General features: G+C 41.1%; 1 protein-coding gene across 1 annotated transcript in view; it reads left to right on the top strand.

Annotated features, from left to right (window-relative positions):
* Positions 1-21,543, top strand: part of igf2bp2a (insulin-like growth factor 2 mRNA binding protein 2a) — a 67,360-nt gene that overhangs the window by 14,197 nt on the left and 31,620 nt on the right. The window contains 4 exon segments of the mRNA XM_051959098.1: positions 17,857-17,882; positions 17,885-17,904; positions 18,017-18,026; positions 21,420-21,461. Of these exon segments, the coding sequence (XP_051815058.1) occupies positions 17,857-17,882; positions 17,885-17,904; positions 18,017-18,026; positions 21,420-21,461 (98 nt within the window).

The following is a 21,543-nucleotide window of genomic DNA, read 5'->3' as shown; positions in this document are numbered from 1 at the left end:
CTGGTGGGTTTGAAAGACATGCTGTCTTTACAAAATCACACAGTTTATCAGAGCCAGAAACTGTAAAAAAAAAACGACTTCCCGACAGTCCTTAAACTACTCATCTGTGATGTGCCGTTCCATTAGGACACTTAAAATTGTGTTATTTCATCCAAATCAGTTTGCATTTCTCATTTCAGCATTATTTAACTATTTGGTGTAACCAGATTTTGTAACAAAGAAAAAATTCTGCCCTTCTCACTGCAACTATGACGATATTATTGACTCAGCCGCAAGCAACAGTCATGGGAGAAAAATTCAGGGACTTTTCAGCTGAACTGGGCTGAATTGCAGGCTGTGTTTACTCAGAACAGTTAGGAGACAAGTATGGAAACGAATAAAAAATATATGTAGTGAAATATCTATAATATGTAGAGAGAACGCGTTTTTTTTTCCAAGTACGGAAATCATCGGTGAGCATTTAGAAAAAAAGTTGTACATGTTGATTACCAGTTTTATCAATTTCTGTGAAATGAATAATTGAAAACATTTGACTTTTTTCTTCTATATCACATTATAACTGTGTCATAATGTTGCACTGATGACATTCACTCCATTTCCACTCATTTGTCGTGTTTCCACAGCAGTGTAGTACTTTATGTTGCAGTGAAAATGAGCAGAAAACATCCAGTAACTGCCTCGTTTATAACTGTCTGTAACCTATTATTAATTTATTTAATTTTAGATTTATAAAGATACATTATATAAGTATCAGAGGTAAATTGGGCTGCTGTTGGTCATTGCTGCGTTTTTACATTTTATGCCCACATTTTTGGAGTCTTGTCTGAAAACGAAATTACGTCTCTGAATAATGAAATTCTGAAGTGGAAAATAAAAATGGAACGAAATAAATACCTAATCTACAATAATAAATTCCAAATTGGCCGAATCCGATCCGGCCCTGGGGCAGTTGTTTGAGACGACTGATCAAAATCATGTGGATACAAAATTACTTAAAAATGAATATTTTTCCATGAATTTATGCACAGATAAGTAAGTGGCATTGATCTTCCACCAAAACCTCAGTGCCAAAACTATTCCCTTTGTAATTTAGTTCATTGTTTTTGAATGGAAAAATGACCGCTCACTTTTTGATACTTTTTTTTTTTGTCATTTTGAAAATTCTTCTTCCGACGTCCGTTCTTTTACCTTTCAGCCCTCAGCTGAGGAAACATGTGCATGTTCTCCTTTAGCTTCAGCAGAAGTTCTGTTTTATATTTGGTCATTGTGATATGCCGTAAAGCCTGTTGTTTTACACAGCTGTGCTTGATCCCGACTCTGATTTGCTGAGCTCAGAGATGAGTTGGGAAATGTGGGCCAGGCAGGTGGTAGAGAGCGGGACGACTCCATCTGCCTCCCTGCCAAGTGACCCGGCACATGCCAATACCCAGTCGGTCGCGTGTGGAGAAAACAACAGAGCATGTACGAGGAAGACAGAGATGGCGAGAAAGAGAAGAACAGAGAGTGTTGGGGGAGCCTCTGAGAGTCCTTCTGATTGTATCACACCTAACATCAGGTTGCAGGGAGAGGAGTGGAGTTTCATACAGCTGCTGCAGCGCTGCACAAACAGAGTCGTGAGCAGCATGTAGGAAAAAAGTGTTTGTAAATAGTTGTTGTCTTGCTGACCCTTGGCTAATATTCCCCTGGAGAAGCAGAATATTTTATGTTCAATGTGTGTGTGTGTCACTAAAACAGTCTATGCTCAGGGGTTTCCCATGGGTGCAGTAGCTGCTGCAGCAGCGGTGCCAAACTGTACACATTGTCAGTTATGTTCCCATATTTTAAATCGACTCCGGCACATGCAAAGCCGATCAAATGTATGTGCAGGTTGCTAGGCGACCACCCGATTGATTGATCGGTGCGTGCGTTGAGCATGGAAATCTTGATTTTTTTTTTCTTGCCCGCCACCTGTCGTAATGGGTTGCAAACATGCTGCTTTCCACGCCAGCAATGCAACACCTTTGTCTCACGCATGCAAGCAACATCATGACACTGATTGATGAATTGCCTGTCGCTGTCAGGTTAAATGAAGCACACGCTGACACAAATCCAATTAAAATTGAAGCGCATGTCCCGTAGCGGAGCACTGTTGAAGAACCTGAAGGCAAAAAATGCAGGCATCCTCGGCTCACCAGGTTAGTAAATATTTGATGCCGAGGCAGCCATGCGTGTGTTCTTGTCAGGGGTGGGGTTGCAAAAGTTAATGGGGTCTTTGCCTTTAAGCACAGTATGGTCGAAACTGTTTCCCCCCCCCCCCCCCCCTCCCCCTCCAATACGCTCATTCTGTCTCTTGTTCAGGTGATTTTCGTTTTTATTATTGGTGGATTCCACAAGATGCAGCTGCAGTTCACCTTCTTGCTCCTGGGACTGTCACACTCTCCTTCCACTGCAGCATTCGGTGCCTGTCTTCCCTCCCTCCCTCCCTCCCTCGACTCCCTCCTCCTCCTCACATGTGCATGTTTTGTGTCAGCGTACCACCTAGATTGCGTGCATTGTCTCTCGCCGCCTTACGCTCCCAGCTCGCAACGCCACTGCTCCCCTGGCACGGAGTGGCAGCGCAGAATCAAGCCCCCGCTATGTGTTCGAATGAGCGGGTGTAAATAGCGTACAACTGTATGTTATGTACTGTAAGCTGAATGTGAGCCGCCCTATCAGATAGTGTAACAGAGACAGGCAGTTTATTCTTAGTAGAGTTGTGGTTACCGCCATTCGGATTCTTCAACAACAGTGGATGTCTCTGTGTGCATGTGTCCATGTCACTGCATATGTGTGTGTGTTTACTGGGCCTCTGTGTCTCTGCCATTCCCCGAGTGGGAAGCAATAGTTCAGTTGAGAGATGCTAGCTAAGACGGTTTTGTTTTAAGTGGTGCAAGGAGTGACTCCAGGCGGCCCGGTTTCCGGCCTGCTCCACGCTGCGGGACAATAAATTACAGAGATATGGAATGGCAGGCTTCAAAGGCCGGTCTGATGTCGGAGAGACAGCGGTGTAGATGTGGAGCCGCTGAAGATGATACATCAGATGCGCACACTTGAAGACAAGTCTAATTTGACAGGACTTGTGTTTGTTCTTCCTTTTGTCGGCTGTAATCGTTGCACTCTTTGATGCATGCACACCCACTCCGAGCATTTCGTAGAGCATTTACAGTATTGCTGTTTCCGCTGCACGAAAATCAAAGCTGGCGAATCCCTGCACTCCAAGCACAAGACTCACAGGCCAGGTGCTCCTGCTCCCTCTCGCTCCCTCACTCACAGATGGGCTCTGATTTGATCAAACATCAGTGCAGCTCACAGAAATGCCACCAGACAAAACACAGATTTGGCCACTTTTTTTTACCTGTCCTTATAAAATGCAGATGTTTCCCTCGAGGAGGTCAGATTATGACGACTGATCTTGTTACTGTGTTTGTGTTTGCAACATGCTCGGATCTGCCAGGCCTTCAGTTTGAGTCAGTGTCTTACTGAGCGGCCTAAAAGAATAGGCAGCCTGGTTCTCCTAATAACCCCTTCACCTTGGACAGGCTGTTTGTTAAAGAGGGGAACCAGCCTCGTATGTTTTCTTCCAGGAATGATGAAAGCAGCCGGCATGTAAATGCTTGCAGATTTGTTTTGGTGTTTCTGCGGAGGAGTGTCGTAAGTCTGAGTGGGCTAGAAATAGTTGTTAAATTAGTGGACTGAACCTTGTCTCACAAATCAGAGACCTGCTCTTGTTGTTATTGATCTGCTGATTGCAACTCAGGTGGTGCTGAACAATGTGCACATTTAAAGACGTTTTGTTTTTTTGTTTTTTTTTTATTTCTGTGTTGTTCTGTAGTAAAGAAGTTGTGGTATAGCAACAAGGATTTGAGATTTCCACCCTGACACGTTCTGTATTTTGTTTTTCTCTGTGTTGTTGCATTCGCATTCTGTAGCAGTTTGTTACATAATCAAACCTGGAAGACCAGCAGTAAACAAACATAAACCGTTATGCGGGCTGCAACTTTTGCAAGTAGAAGAATTGCTGCCTCTTGGCAGACATTGGGGCTCTACTGAGCGCCTTCTAGTCACATATATAAGGGGCTGCAACAACAAACCTTTCCCTCAGGCTTCTTTTTCCCCCCACAATCGCCAATAATTCTCTCTTGCCTTCTCTGTTTCACTTTAAATGCTGTTCACACAACAGGCATTTCCACCTGCTGTTTTCTGCTGTGGAGATCAGGCTCCTTACTTGAGATATCGATGTCAACTTGGGATATTTGCTCAAGTATTTATTGCGCATTGATCAGGACTGACATCCTTTAGCACGACTCCGATAATTGAATTTGTCTACATATTGCATTCCCACACAGCACACAGGCATCCTCAAAGCTCCAGCATATATCCAGATCAAATGCTTCCTTTTCCTAATGTTGATTCAAACACACATATAGCTCTGAATCCCGTCCATCTCCGGTCCTCTTCCTGCAGCCCCCCGCCTCATTTCACAGAGTAGGTCAGGATTTGAAGCCATTTTAGCCTCGGGATTAGAGTCTGACAGAGATAATGCCACTTCAGCCACTTGCGAGTCACGTGACACAAGATGATCTAAGGTTTTGGGAGGAGCACTATAATGTAATTAATGTATTGGAGGCTCTTATCCATTTGACTCCACCCATTGTAGAGCTTGTAGACGTCCAAAACCATTAAAAACTGCTCTTTTACAGATGACAGTGACGATATAAATTGTATTTTTTTTCCAGCCTCATTTTAACCCCCATCCACATTCACCCTCTGGAGATGATAAATAAAAACTACTGTCTTCTGCTCAGATCTGCCTATAGATGTCATTTTAACCCTAAACCTGTTTGCATTATCCCCCTTAACCCACATAAGTGCGTCTCGTATACATAATCCCACCGTCCTCTTAATCTCTTCATGGCTTGTTAGAGTTACTACACTTTATTTACCTTACCACACTTCACTCACTAAAATTGCTGTTAGTCTGAAACTGATTTCATCTCTCTCTGTTTCTACCAATTGCTGCTTATTTTTTCTTTATTTGCATGTTTGTTTGTTTTTTTGTAATTCACCGTTTCTTTGGGATGTTTAAATTGGCTGTTGACTGCCAGTCCAATCTGAATAAAAGGCTGATAAATTAATCATTGCCGATGTTTGGTTCGCTTCTACTCTTTATCGCATAAATTATTGGGACTCTAATTAAAAGAGCAGGGGATTTTAAAAAAAATACTCCAGGGCTGCAACTCACACAACTTAATTTAAACCGTCAGATTCTTTTATTTGGTCATTTTTAATTACCAAAAGTTTTGGCAATTCTTTGTTGAATTTGTTTGATTTTTTTAATCTCAAAATAATTATTGATTACTTATTTATTTAAATATATATTTCAATAAATACTGTTGAATGAGAATTTGGCTCATGTGACATAAATTTTGGCAGAATTGAACTTAAACAAAAACACAACATACACAAGCTAAAATAATTGTCACACACTGCATCCAGTTAAAATGCATACACTGGTCCCATTTTCCAAAATTATGTAAAATAAAGAATGAATTTAAAAAAAGAAACATTGTACTATTTAAATGACACTTATTCATGCTTGGCTCTGGCTCCTGAATGTGTGTTTGAGTCATGTTCTGTGTGATCCACTGTGTCCTGAAGTTTCGTTGTGCCGCTTTTTGCTGAGCAGGAACTCCTCAGCGACGGCAGCTGTGACTGGCAGGGGAGTTTTGAAATATGTTGCTCATTGACCATATTGACTCGCCAGCGTTTCTGTTTCTCAGAGGATGAATCCTCACTCACCTCCTGCTAGTTACTGTGCGTATTTTTCCCTCCCTGTTAGAAACTTCCCTGCAGACAGGGGGAGGGGAACAAAAGAGAGGAGGTTGTGCGTTCATCTGTGTGTATATATGTGTGTGTGTGTGTGTGTTTGTGAACAAGTAAAGCTTCCAGTGGGAGGTGGAGGGAAGAAGTGAGACGGGAGAAGGACGATGAGAGACAGACTGTAGACAAGCGGCAGACAGGCAGAGAGGAAAGCAGGCAGGCAAACAGTTTGAGGGCTTGCGTAATGTTGAGTGGTGTGCATGCGGTATTGATCCAGGTTAACCCCGCTGGGACCTACACCTATGGCAGGCGGGCTCAGCCTTCCCAGCTACAGTATAATACCTCATAGTTGGCAGATTAAAGGATGAGACGTAAGGAACAGGCTGCACAACTCAACGTAAAGCAACAGACGCAGCCATGAGGAGCAGCTAACGGCGGACCCACGCTGCACCACCGCAGTATGAGCTGGTATCTACCTGTCAGTGGGCTCTAGGCACCGAGGTGTGTGAGAGGCAGACACAGGAAACACATCAGCACGTAGAGCAGAGCTGCAACACCAGTTTGCTGTACATTAACGTGTGAGTCGGTGTTAGTTGTGCGTGTCAGTTGTGTCCCCGTAGGCTGGCTGTGTGTCTGTCACTGACTGTGCTGACTACGTGCTTTGTGACGGGGACTCAGAGGAGTCCTCTGTTGGTGAAGTAGCAGCGTGGGGGAGCCGGCAGGCGCTTGATGTGCTCTGGACAGGACAGGACAGCATAGCACATGACTCTGCAAGTCTTCTTGAATCATCTTTGTTTTTATTATTATTCCTTTTTTAAAAAAATTCCTTAAATCTGCCGCTTTGGGCTCAGCAGCAAGGGACGTGGTTTTAGCAGCAGCAGATTAAAATGAAAAGGCTGTAATTGCAGCTGATTGAAAGTTCTGCGTGAGTTGCAGAAATAACTTTTGCACAGGGCTGTATATAATGTTTCCCATCCCTCATGTGGATTAGTCTATACGATTAGCTATCCTGTTTATGAGACTAGCACTCGTGCCTGTGAGCATAATTTGTAACTTTGGAGGATAGTGCAGATCCAATCTGAAATGTACACCCTGTGATGTGGAAGTTGAAAACAACAAAAAAATAAACAGAAAAAAAAGTGCTTTTCAGTGCAGCAGGAGACATCTTGTATCCCACGGTTAAACCTAAAGACAAGTAGATATAATATTAAGAATTACAATGTCTGCTGAAAAAACATAGTGTACTTTATTCATCCAGTTATCAAGAGGAAATTACAGTGCTTCAGCTGCAGTTCAAAACAATTTACACACGCAACAAAGAATTGAAAAATATGTATATACTAAAATATGTGTATATATATATATATATATATATATATATATATATATATATGAAAAGCAATTTCAGGAACTTTTTCCTGCCATTTAATTAAATGCATATATGCACAAAAAATTTTGACGAACTTTTAAACATTATTTTCATGGCTTTTGTTGTGTGAGTTTAATCAAAAAATTTCTACATCAGTTGGCCTAAAACTTTATCCATGTTGAGGTAACTTAACGAAATTGGCTTGATCACCTAATTTTTGTTCATATTGAGTTCAGGATTTCACCTCCCTCCCCTCTCTTAACATGTCTGTATAATTTAGTTAAGATAGTAATTAAAATACCTTTGATTGTAGAGGAAAAGCTGACTCCCTTTGCTCAGTATTGTTTTTTGGTTGAAGATAATTAAAGTTGTCTTATCTCAACAAAACTGATGCTAACTGCAGCAGTTTTGCTTTTTTTTTAGAGTGTATACAATAACCACTGTGCTAGATAAATTATAATTAGAAAGAGAATAAAAATAGAATCAATAACTTGAAGCAAGTGTTGCTGTAAATGTGCAAAAGAACGAATGCAGAATGTGCAGAATGCCTCTCAGGGAGGGAATATCCTCTCCCAGTGCAGAGGAGTCATTGTAAATGTCTGTTTGTGGTCTGCCGGAGTGACCTCCTGTAATGTTTCTTGTTGCAGTGGAGCTGAAGGAGCCTCCTACTGAAGTCACTGTGTTGTCAGAGCAGCAGGTTGTGTAGGGGGTGTGTAGTGTTGTCCATTATGTTGAACAGCTTGCGTAGCATCCTTCTCTCCACAACCAGCTCTGGCGGCTCCCCATACAGAAATATCTATTCGTTTTTATACGTCTGCAAACACGCCTGATGGAAATCTTTAAATAGATTTTGCTTGACAAATATTTGGGATTTAGATGTTGTATATTTGAATAAATATGTGGTTTAGAGTGAGTGTGCATCCACGGGTCTTTGGGGACTTCCTATTCAGACGTATCATTGAGGTTTCAGTGAGCTTTTTTTTTTTTACTATACAGTAAACAGTCATTCTCTGTTGTGATGGTCGTAGTATCTGTCATGCTTTCTTCTTTACAGTTCTGACCTGTTGTTACCATTTATTAATTCACCACTGCAGGGTGATCATTTCTTTCCTGCTGCCGTGGTCACAAGAACGCTTAGAGAAAGATATATTTAGGCAGATGTAAGACAAGAGTGTACTTTGCACCAAATGCAAATGTCTGGGTTTGATTTAATATATGTGGATGCATGTTCAGAGCCATACCGAAGGGCTCCGCCGCCGTGTTGGAGCAAACTGCTTTCATTTAAATAGAAATGGATTATGCCACAGCGATGAGCAAATGAAACATTTTAAAATACTCATTTCATTGGCTTAGTAGGCATGACGGGAGAAAATGTGTTTTGTGTCAGCTGGGCACCCTGTGGCATTGTAGCACTGACTGAAAATTAATTTGTGATGATTACACCTGAGAACTGAAAATCATTTTATATCTGCCACTGTGTGCAGATAACTTTGCACGAAACGGGAGAGCTGTGCGTGTGCTATTATAAACATTTTATTTTATTTTATCATTTGAATATCTTTAAGCCTTAGGACTGTCTGAATCAAGAGTTCACATTACGCTGCTGTGAGCCGCTTCACAGTGAGAGGAAGACCTCAAACATGAATGACTTGCTTGGACTGAAATCCATTTGTAATTAACCCCATTAGCTGACACAGAACCACTGCCTGATAGACGATATTAATCTGCTTGAGATTTCCCTGCGCGCCAATAGACCTCGTCGGCTGTCACTTTGTACTATATGTAGCGGAAGAAGAAATAACGCGCGGCGTTTCCTTATTTACATCTTTGCATTAACCAGCTGAGTGCGTGTCGACACTGAGGAGCAGGCAAATGTCAACAGGAAGGCTGTGGCTTCCATTTAGAGCTGCATGTGCCTACCTGCCTGCTCCCCGGCCTGCGTCTCCCCGATTCGGTGCCACAGTGAAAACTAAGGCGTGAAGAGAAACAGGCAGGCAGGTGAGCCTCCTGAATTCTGATGAGGTCTCACCCGCTGAGGTCTGGGAGGGAAACAGAAACAGGCACCTGAGCGCTTCATACTGAGATGAGATGGTTAGCAGCACCATGGAGCAGCAGCTTTGTTCACAGTGCGGCATCAGTGTGAAAAATATGTGATTAGAGAGCCATGGAAAGGGGAGATACAATGCCTGTTTTCTTACTTACTTAGGATCGCGGTGGAAAGAGATCTGATTAATTCAAATTAACGCCTGGAGGACTAAAGAGGATTTAATGAAACTGAATGTAGCAGAAACCGTCACCAATAATGATTATTGCCACCTTAGAAATCCCATTTAGATGAAGCAAGACTTTTCTCTTTGTTTTCTGCTTTGTGTACTTTCCTAGAACTTTATTTTTAGTTTGCGAAGCCTTTCCATGTGGGAGGATTATTCATTCATTCATTAAGTTAAAGCTTGCTACAATCAATATATTTACAGCCACATTGGGACAAATGATTATGTGTGATGTGAGAGGGGGCATCTTGTAGTGATAAAACCACAGACACTTGACTCTGCAGTTTTTCCTCAGTCATACGGAGCGTTTCAGCATCTCTCAGCTCATCCCCCCCTTTTTTTTTTTTTTTCCTTTTCTGGCACCATAACTTTTGCTGTTTTGCTTCAGTCTCATTTCTCATGTCAGTGTCACTTTCACCTGAAGCAGCAATTTTCAGTGAAGAGCTCTAAATGTCCACTACCTGCCCAGGAGCAAACACTTAAAGGATAAATTACTGTGATTAACTGGTGGACACAGCAGAGCATTTAGCTAAAGAGACGCTGATATTTCATCGGAGCAGGTTGTTGGAGACCAAACGAGATCTTAGAGGAGAATATTTACCTTAAATTCATCAGGTAGCAAGACTAATGCTATTAATGCTCCTAAATAAGCGATGATTCAGTTCAGCTTAAGCCTTGTCCACACTAATGCGGATATTTTCCAAACTTTATCCTTTATATTTGTGCCGGTTGTAATACACCAAATTCGTCAGAGAGTTTAAGACACAATATCACACCTCAGTTCACGTATACCCACTGGTGCTTTGTGTAATGAGCGTGTGCCTCAAATAACAACAACAAAAAATAGTGGAGATATATACTAGTTTTTTTTAATTTAACTTGGTATGGGCTGTATCACTTCACCAGCATGCACAGCTTTTAAGTCTGCATCTGTAAAATCGACAAAATAACACGATGTTCTTCTCTGGTATTTGACATGTTGTCGATGTAGCCTGACCTGCCACGCTTTTAGCAGCATTTGTAGCTTTGTTTCGTGTTTTCAGAGATATTTTGTAGAACAGTAGTTGTGTGATTTTTTTTTTATTTTTTATTAAAGCTGATAAAAAGGTATCCCTCCAGAAAATGATCCATATTAATGTGGATGAGGTTGAAGTGATTGATCAGTGTTTTAAAAGTGTCCAAAATATTTTTTCATAGCAGATTTAATGCTTATCTTGGTTTTGTGTTGCATAATTGTCCCTGTTAATGACACTGATCAGCTACATTTGACTAAAAGGAACTTGAACTTGACTTTCCTCTGCAGCGGTTTCTCTTTGTCAGCTGGTTACGGGTTGTGGTTGGTTTCTGCTTCACAGGCGAACCTGAACTAATTTTGATTTTGAATCTTGGCAGCTATTACTGATTTGTGAGCTACTGTTTCCAAGCTCGAGACCATCTTCTATGAGAGCGCTTCATTTAAAACACATTTAACAAACCATCCATATCCATCTAGATAACACTTTGTTTTAATAGTCCTTAACTTCACAATGATTTCCTAATAATTTGCACCGACTTTCCTGCAAAGACTATTTTGGTGTTAATTAGAGCAAAGATATGCATGTCCTTGAAAGAGAGGCTCAGCCAAAATTCAAGAAAAGTGTTTATTCCCTGTGTTCATTAAAAATTCTTGAATTGTATGCTTGTTTGTAGACAAATTTCACATTTTGCATGCAGACCTGCTGTCACTGCACTGAAAACAATCTGCATTTTGCTGACAATTAACATGAATGCATTCATTAGAGTTCTCCTCTTCCCTGTAATCACTACAAAATTATTAATTCTTTGCTGGACACCTCTTGGAAATTATTAGGAAATTATTAGGAAAAATGTAAAACACAACCCTACCATGATCTATAATTTAGTGATGAATATGCTGTTTTTCTCCCCAGCCTTGTCTACATTACATTATATATTTTCTCTTTTGCTCTCAGATGTGTTTTGAAAGTAGTCACAACCCAATACACAATCATGCATAAATGGGGAAAAATAAATGAGTCAAACCGAGCTATACAGACTGTATGTGCTCCTTTAGAGTGTGTTTGTCCTTGTGGAGGACATAAAAACAAACCTCCGTGGCTGAAGGACAACAACAGCAATGTATAGACGTTTCTCTCATACAAATCCTGTTATCGCTGCACCACAACAATTGGATGGTCCTTAGAGAAGTGCTTAGGAGCGCTACACAGAAACGGACTGAGCTCCGTCTTAATCCAACGGCAGAGAGTTGGACACAGTGAGAGCGCTGCCAGTTTTGAAAGGAGGAGCAGGGGGACATCTTCCACGCTGAAGGGTCCCCTGAATATTGTTGACTTGTTGCTTCCTCTTCTGAGATTTTAAAGAATTTAGGCGCTTGAGAGCTTAAGGGTCAAAACCAGAAATTGGGTTAATTCAGATTAGAAGAGTGTGTGGTTGGTACAGAGGACCACCGGGCTGTTTGACCAACCAACCCACCCAGACTGACCCTTATAGTATAGTTCACTGATGGTGCAAATGATTAGTTTTTCTTCATGTCAGCTGGCATAAATGAGTAAAAATGGTGCAGCCTTGCATTTATCTTCAAATTTACAGTCCAGACTGAAGACGTCAGAGCAGCGGGGGCTTACATACGTGCATTTGTAGCTGTAAATGCAGCTGATCGTTACATGATCACATTATGCCGCACTCAGCACTGCACCGGCACACAAAAGAAGCAGAGACATTAGTGTTGCTTAGACAGTACATCGCTGCATTTGTAATATGAGTGTGTAATAGGTGCATAATCACAGGCGTCCAGTGTGATTTATGACCGCAGAGGTTTTCATTTCCTATTTTATCAGCATAGTATGGCTGTGAAGGAGGTCAGATCATCTTTCATTTTGAAAATCATCAGGTATCGTCTGTGAAATATGAAGTCTTTAGTCAAACAGTTTTTTTGCACTGATGGGAACATCCTGTGTTTGTTGTGCGGCCTTCAGCTGTAACAAAGCTTTTTGTCAGCGAGATAAAGAAAGAGGGAAGAGAGGTGTGAAAAAATCCGGATTTCTCACAGAGAACTGATTCAGTAATACGCTCACATTATCTCAATGAGCAATTAATCTCTTTAAGTGGCAAACATGTTCCCATATTGGTGTGAAACAATGCTGAGGCCTTCGTAACATGAGATGTTTGCATCAGCCGGTTAGGGTGACAGCTAAATGGAGGCAGGAGAGACGAAAATGACAGTTGGAGGGGGAAAAAAAATTATCATTCAGGCCAATTTTAGCAAACAATTATGTGTGAGGTTTGCAGTGGAGGTGAACGCGTGTGCAGAGATGTTTGTGGGAGTTTTGTGAGGCAGCGTGCTCCGGACAAGCCCCACTGAAAGGCTATTTGGGATGTCTTTTTATTCGTCCAGAGAGAGCCTCCCCGCTGGGCGCAGGACAGCGTGCCTTGTGAGCCGTCTCTGACAGCCCGGGCATCCGCACAGAGCCGCGAGAGAAAGGTAAACAAGGCTTTTAAAGGCCTCTTTAGTTAGAATCCTAGAGGGGAGAAGGAAGCATTTAATTATTCACTTCTGTGAGTTTCTGTTTAAAAAAAAAAAGAAAAGAGAGAAAAAGAAAAGGTTTTGCCCCCAGTTAAGGAATTTAAAAGATGCCCAGGGGAAAAAAAAAAAACATTTTTATTACTGTGCTGTTGCATGTTTTTCATGGCATGTGCGACTTAGATTTTCGTGGGTGGTGTTTCAGGAACAAAGTACACGGAGTTTATGACTAAATTTATTGTGTTAATGTCCTGTTCATACTGAGAGGTACTCCGTGTCACATATGGTCTGAACAGAAAGAGGGAGGGTTCATTTTTTATATTTTGAAGTCATACATGGAATAAATCTACATGGATCTATACGTGTAACATTTATTTACCATCTCATAAAATCTGCTACATTTAATTTCAGTTTATTGTTGAATGTATAGCCCCTTGAGATGCAGCTTCTCACAAATACAGAGCACGTACATGCATTAGTCGACAGATAAATGTACAGTTTTAAACTCTGTTTTTGACTACATTAAAATGCTGCGTACATGTTAATGCGCCAATGATAATTACACAGTAATAAATATATAACTGCAACACACAGCACTGGGATATTTTGCATTGTGAGCATTGATACTAGTGCATCTGGCTGCTCGTGTTGTGTTTTTATCTGTATCCCTGCCAACATGTTCTGACACCTTTACAACAGAATAGGTCAATTGCCTGTGTTTACACATCAGGTAGTATAAAGAGCGACAAAGTCCACGTTCAGAGGAGGATAAGGGCGTGACGGTGGCATAAGTCAGCCCCAGAACGTTGACCCAGGACAGCGGGGTTTGTGTTCAGTTTTTTTTCTTATGATGATTTTCATTTTCTGTCGCTGCTTGGTTAGGTTAAAGCACCAAAACTGCTTGGTTAGGGTTCGGAAAAGATCATGACACATCTGCAGTGACCTTCTCCGTTTTCTGGGTTACCACGGTGATGATTCCCGCCCTATCTAAAAGCGGCAGCAGTGGCGACACCGCTGCCTTTGTGAAAAGTTTAGAGATTTTACACGCACTTATTCACTCGACCGCAAGAGGTCACCTACGTAAACATCAGTTTCTTTAACCTGTTTAAAAAGCCGATTCGTTTTGTCGTTTCCCTGGTGAGGCTGGGCTGAAGCCTGGAACTCTGATCAAGTGGCTGTATGTGGTAGTTTGTAGTCATATATCTAGATTTAATAGATATTATCTCCCAAAAAACCCGCAGTATCTTGTAAATGCAGCCTGTATTTTAAGTTATGTTTTATGTTAATCTCATGTCTGTCATTTGCGGTGGAGTTTTCCCCAGACTGCTGTTGACGTCTTGTCCAACTTTTCTATGCCTCCACCAAAGAGAGTATAATTTCAAAGCTCTTTCCCGTTTGCATTGACAGACATGTACTCTTTATTGAGTCAGTTCTGTCCACATGCCGCCCTGTGACTCATGTACGGTGGACTTGACCTTCCATAAAAGCAAGAGTCTCACATTTGACATTTTTTGTTGGCTAATTGATCAATTATCCCAATTTTTTCTCTTAGCTGACTGATAGATTAAACAACTCTGTTCCTTTTGACTCTTAAAACGTAGTCACAACCGAATGATCTCGGCAGGTAGCAAAGCAAAAGGAAACATCAGACGGGACAAAAACACGCCAGAAAGCAAAAGATTTGAAAGAAAAAAAAAGTTTTTAAATGTGTAATTCCTGATGATCAGAGGTTCATCCTTATTCTGCAAACTTCTGGCGAGGGGTGAATACCCTCTTTCTCACCCCTCTGTCCGCCCGCCTTCTCAGAGGTTAAAATTCCTTCGACTGCTCCACGTGCATGTGCGTATTAATATGCACGCCTGTGCGCAGACACGGTTTCTTACCTCATACAGGTGGGTGCAGTAAATATTAGCTTTTCAAATGAACATGGCCACCCTCAGATATTTAAAGGCCGAAATTGAGAGGCTTTCTTTTTACTGCTGGCAGGCTGCTCCAAACCAGCAGCAGACAGCTTGGTTACATTCAACAAACATTAAGTAACCATCTGTATCTTCTACTGCACTTCATTTTGGACTCAGGAAAGGAGGAGCTGAGGAAGGGCACTGGGTTCACCTTGAACGCAAACAGGACATATTAGCAGATGACTGCTGCTTCATATCACACAGCTGGATCATTCTCAGATTATAAAGCGACGCATAGACCTGCAGACACACAGTTGATGTCTGTCCCAAAACCTGAACGCTGTAAAGAGCCAGTGGTATATGTCGCAGGGTGGCATGTATTGTGGGCCTCTCCCTGCCCTGGAGACAGACAGAGAGACAGAAAGCAGTGATCTTATGGTTAGCCAGTAGCCACGAGAATGCTGAAAATGAGACCCTAAAGAACTGTCAGGAGGCACTCTCATTTTTTCCACGAGATGTCCCTTCAGGAAGCTTCCTCTGCATGTTTCAGAATGACAGGGGAGCAAGTGGCCTTTAAAACATGAGCGTGCCACAGAGGAAAACACTGAATGATGTGGAGTCTCGCTTAATTGGGATGCATGTGTCGACGTGACACTGTCTTATTGAGGAACACATACAGAACTCTGCTCTGTCCTCTGAGTTAGTTTCATCTGTCAGCAGATCCACTAAAGTCCATTAAATATACTGTGGGCGGCACCACTGGGCTGCAGCACGAAGTCCAACACTGCACAGAGATTACGTTTGGCATAATTAATTAGCAAAAACACAATAAGTGAGAGCTGGGCCCTGAGAATTCACGGGCTATTTAAGCAGACGACGCTGAATGAAAGGAGCTTTTAGTCTCCATATTGGGCAGCTCAGGGATGCCAGCGTTTGGGGGCTGTTTGGAGGTTTTGACTTGGCCTTAAATGCTTTTCAGCTATTGGCTGATTTCAGATGGCGGGGGGTTGTTTACTACGTTGAGAAAGGTGATGTGTTTTAGTGGTACAGGCGGATTTTTATCGGTCTACCCTTGTTTGGGTACTGGTTGCCAAGGGAGATCTTTCATCAAGCCACTCGCTTCAAACCGCCATCAGTGACAGAAACCTTGCAGGCCACCGCGCGGTAGGACACGCCGAGAATTTACAGTTGGTTTGTTTTCTTCTGGCTTTTGTGTTCGCTGAGTGTTTCTGTGGGAGGCCTCGCTAGACAGAAGATATTGTTGTATTCCAGTGTTGAACTTTTAAATTTATGCTAAGTAACTGATAGAGGCGTTGCAGTTAGAAGAGAAGCATTCATGTAATTTCCATGACATTTACATGAGTTTTGATCAGTATTAGCGGTTATTCCTCGCTATTTTAACAATACTGCTCAGATTTCAGAGGGATACAAGAGGGCTGTCCCAAATCCATGTGACGCTGAGTTTCTCCTCTTTTTTTTTTCTTTGGGCAGCACAATCAGAAAGAGTCATTCATTCATGTCCAGCTGCCAGCGCAGTGCTTTCGTCCTCCCCTCGCTGCTGTCAGGAAATTCTGACCTTTGGAATTTGCACCCAGACGTGTTTGGAGAGAAAAATGCAAAACCTAAATGAAGAAATGTGTGTCAGTGTGTGAGCCTGTGCAGGAATAGATGCAGGACGTGTGTGTTTGTTTGCGTTCCCCCTCGGAGAATCCTCCTGAACTCAAATCCACCTCTCATTATCGCTGCTTATTACATTTCCTCCTCCACTCGGTTTCTGTATCTCTGTCCCTCAGTTGCGCTCCTGTAATGCCTGCTATTTGTGCACCGAAATGCATCTTGAATGCGTTTTTGGAAGCAGCTCGGCGGTGTGACTTTTTCTCCTCCCGGCCGCTCATCAGCAGCCCTCATTGCAGAGCTGGACTCTCTCACGTTAATGTGGTTGTTAACAGCTTGTGGTCATAGGCGGTTTGTGTGGCTTTGCTGTATGAGCTGACACACTCACTGGAGGCAAAGAGACGCTGTGTGGAAGCTCCGGATCCCAAAACGACCAGCCGGACAGGGACTCTGTCCTGTTAAATTGGTATATATATGCAAAAAGATGTAGTTAAAGCTTTCTCAAATGCACTTGACAACCAGGGGTTTAAACATCCTTCTTGTAAGCCACAAATTATATTCATAAACATGGAAATAATTGCCAAGCGGACCACCAAAATGAAGAATAATAATTAAATGCGTATGAATTGAAAAGAAGAGTGATAAACAGTGGAGGAACAAATGAATAAATTGTCAAGGAATAAATGAATATCTTGTTTATTGGTTGGTGTGGGTACTTTTTGTTCTTTTTTTCTTTCCTGATCTGATAATAAAACCAAAAAACACACTCTCAGAGGCTCTGATTGCTTCACTCAGGATGAAGGAAGCCCGTCAATGTGGTCTAAGAGAATCTGTTTTTTTTTTTGTTGTTGTATTTTTTTTTTCAGATCATTTGTGTCACTTTCACTTCTCATAGTGAGAGTAGTAAGAATAGCACTCGTAGGAGGGTGCTACCAAGAGTCACTAACTGCTGTCTAATAAACGCCCTCACCTACACATTCACATTTCCTTCAGCACTGCAGTGACAGTCCTTTGATTGGTAATACTGTCTAATGAGCTGTGGGTGTTGCAGAAAGTAACGTTACATTGACTGTGAAATTACATACTGCACATATAACGCCGGTCTGATTCTGCATTTCCACCCTCGATGTAAAAATATCTTTGCTTCTCAGCTGCTGATACAGCAAACGTCTATATATACATGTATGCATATAAATACACTGTGTATGCAGAGTGAAGTTTGCTGGCTCTGCTGTAAACACAACAGACGACTGTAACTATAAATGTGTGTAAGTTTGTGGTTCAGGTCTGTTAAATCCACTCCGTCTGTGTCTCTCATCTCTGCAGGAGTCGGAAGATCCAGATCCGGAACATTCCCCTCATCTACAGTGGGAGGTCAGTTGTTTGGATGTCTGTGTGTGTGTTTGTGTGTGTTTGTGTGACAGTGATGCCCAGTTGAACAGCACCAGGCAGCACATAAACCCGTTTCCTGACAATGAGTCACCAGCCATTAGACTGTTGACTTAGGTGTTTGTGTGCATGTGTTTATGTCTGTGTGTGTGTGCACTTAAATCCGCACCGGTGTTTGTTGCCGTGTGGATGACACCGTGTCGGCACGTCAACATCTGTAACCTCGCTGGGGTCCGCGTTGGGTTTTCTCTGTGTGAGAGTCTCATGCCTGCCAACTCTCCCCGTTTCACTTTGGGTTTATATCTGCAGGTTGTCTCCCAGAAAACTCCCAACACTGGGCCTGGGAATTAAAAATATCAACATTAGTGGTTGAAAAAGTAGTCAAATGTGTGAGGCAAACCAGGATCCAAACTAAGCCAAAGTACTGCATTCTGTACGGTTTTAAAGCATTTAAGGCCTTATTTCCAGTTTGTGCCAAGTGACTCTTCCATTATACTTCTGCTCCAATTCAGGGGGAAACGTTATGCTTTTTATTTTCCTTCATTTATTTGACACCTACTGCTATTTATTTGCCAATTTAAAAAAGTATACAAAATAATCATCCACAAAAATACATTTAAATCAGAAGAGTTTTAATTTAAATGAATAAAAATTGTATGACTTGAAGTGATATCAAAGAAAAGATTGTTAATCTTTAATCTATAATGGCTTTAAATGCAATCACAAAACATTATTTATTTTAATAGATTTTTTTTCAGTATTCTTTGCTTATAAAACAATCCGCATGTTTCAATCTTGTGCTTTGAACTTTACATTTGGGTTAGAGAATGTGCACGCATGCATCTGAGCTACCGATTTGAAACACAATTACAAAATAGTAACAGATCACAAGCATTGCAACCACAATATTTGTATGTTTTTTTTTTTTACATGAATACAACTCTACTAACTATACCACATCTGTAAATCTACATTGGTGACTTAACATTGGCTGAAAAGCTAAATTCTTTCATGTGTTGCAGGAAAAAATAAATGTAGTCTGGTTCATCGTCTTTCAAGTGTGCCCTCCTACAGAAACAAGCAGCAAACAAATCATAACTAAAATTCCAATATTTTTGAGGGTTTAGTTAGTAAATACAATAAACAATGTGAAAATTAGTTGTCCAATCAAAGGCAAATATGTAAACAGAAAGTCACAGGCTGTAACAGAACTGCGAAACAGCGCTTTTAGTTTACTTTTAATAAGTTAAAAGATAATCTTAGATATTAGGTATCTGGCATCTGTTTGCTTTATGTGTATATTTGTGTGTAGGAAAATATTAGTCTATGGTGGCATAAAAATGTCTAATCATACATTTCTGTTTGCATATGACTGAGACAAAAAGAGCTGCTAATAAAATGTTATTAGAAGAGCTTTAGCAGTGCAGCTAGGTGTATTATTCACTCTCGATAGAGCGAGGGCAGCTGTTCCCTCCTGCATCCTTTGAGCTGAGATAAGTCAATCCAATCCTTCTGTATTTAACACACATACAACTTCTCATCTCACTCCAGGAAAACAAGTGAATAAGTGTCTTTGCCAAAATTTTAAACTAATGTTTTAAATTTTGAAGCTGCATTAAAGCAGAACCAAACTAGAGAGAGTACAACGACATGTTAGAAGACTGATAGTTTCAAAGATTAACCTAATTTAAAGGCTGATAAAACAAGTTAGATGAAACACTTCTTACAGACAATATCATATATCCACCTCAGCAGTTGGACTTGTTTGTTGAGATGCTGTATGTTTTGGTTTTCGCTCATTTAATTGACTCCAACCAAACCAGCATTATGTTGATGCTTACTCAAAGGTTGGTATGTATATTGTGTTTTTTTAAAGAATGCGAGCAGTGAGTAATTAAATTGAGAAAAATAAATGGAATTTAAAACTTAAAAGTTGACAAAAGTACCAAAAAGTGAAGTGTGTTCCTGAAATTTTGTTCACACATTCTTAGGTAAAAGAGTATCTATTAGAGAATTGAATATTCATTTCAAAAACCGTTAAACACCAGCACTGTACCACGTGCACTAATAACACTATAGTTGCTGGTCTTATTACACCACATTCACACCATACTGTGCACAAATTCAGTTGAATTCTGCTAACTAGAAAGGCCAGAGATGCTGAAAGGTAAAAAGGGACAGACTTACCACTTAAAGAATCTTGAAATGAAATCTGTAGGGAAATTTAGTGATGCCAAAAAAATTGAGAATACATGACACAAAAGCGATTGTCTGCTTTGTAATAGCCGAACTAGAAAACATTCAGCCAGTTATGCTGCACTGATACATGCACGTTGTTGTGAAACTGTGTTCATAAGTAGTCTGGGAGAATAAGCACTATCTAAACCTAATTTTGAGTAACCAAACTTTCATCAGATTTCACAGGTAATTCTTTATATGCAGTTTTTAATTTACCAGGGAGCAGACGGTGCAGTTATGGCTCTCTGCCTGTTCATTTAGACTGGAACGTGGTCTTGTTTTTCCAAAATAACTGCCTGGTGGCATTATTAATATGCTACTGAATGGCAAAACGCACCTATGATAACTTGAAAGAATGACTCTACATCATTTCTGTCTGGTTTCTCTAATGAACACTTTCAGTGCACCATCAGTGCTGCACAATAAGTCTCTATATAGCACATTTTAAAAACAACCAAGGTGGAACCAAAGTGCTTTACAGATCAAAATAGAATATAAGACATATTCTGTAAGGAAACATACAGAGCAAGATGAACACTGCGTATATCAACAATACTACAAGGAAAACAACGAGGTGTAAAATCTTGGAGTGATAATAACATTCTTAAGTCTTATTAACTCAAGATTTCTTGCTCTTCCTGTTCTGCTGATATTCTGTGACTGCAGCTAATGATTTCTACACGATGCACCAACACTTTGTCTTCTTCCAACTTTAAACTGTGATCTCAAATGTCACTCAGCCTCTTTGTCTTTTTATTTACAGCCAAGTCTGCACTGGCTGCAGTCACTTGACTGTCATCACCTTCAATCCGATCATAACTGAATTCCAGAAAAACTGGCAAAATTGCGCTTTCCACTACTGCTATGTAAATATTATTAGGAGCTGGGCACGTCCAGATAAACAGTCAGTTGTGTTAAAGCTCCGTCAGTGCATTGCAAATGAAGAAACGGCAATGAGAAGACATTATTAAAGAGTGTGAGGTTGAAATGTACTTTCCAGGGCTGGATTTCAAGTTAATCTGCTTTATTACGAGATCAATGGGTTTCTGAATGAGATTTTGAAGCTCTGATTTCACTCTGGCTCTATATTATGCTTCCATTGGCCGCATTGTTACTTGAACGCTAGCCCATATAAACTCTGTAGCGGCAGACCTGTGTGTGAGTGTGCGTTTGCCAATGTGCTCGTGTTCTTTTACGTCAAAGGGGGCCGCAGTCTGTGTTTGTAACTCGCTCTCTTGTTTCTCCCGCAGGTTTTTGGACAGCCTTACTAGCTCAATATGGTACTGTAGAAAGCGTGGAACAAGGTACAGAACCTTCTCATGCACATGTATCTTCGTCTGGTCCGACTGTTCAATGCACATGTGTCTGTTAGCAACACACACTCTC

This window comes from Acanthochromis polyacanthus, chromosome 14, assembly GCF_021347895.1.
Source record: "Acanthochromis polyacanthus isolate Apoly-LR-REF ecotype Palm Island chromosome 14, KAUST_Apoly_ChrSc, whole genome shotgun sequence".
Classification (NCBI taxonomy): Eukaryota; Metazoa; Chordata; class Actinopteri; family Pomacentridae; genus Acanthochromis; species Acanthochromis polyacanthus.
This window is presented reverse-complemented; position numbering and strand designations above follow the sequence as displayed.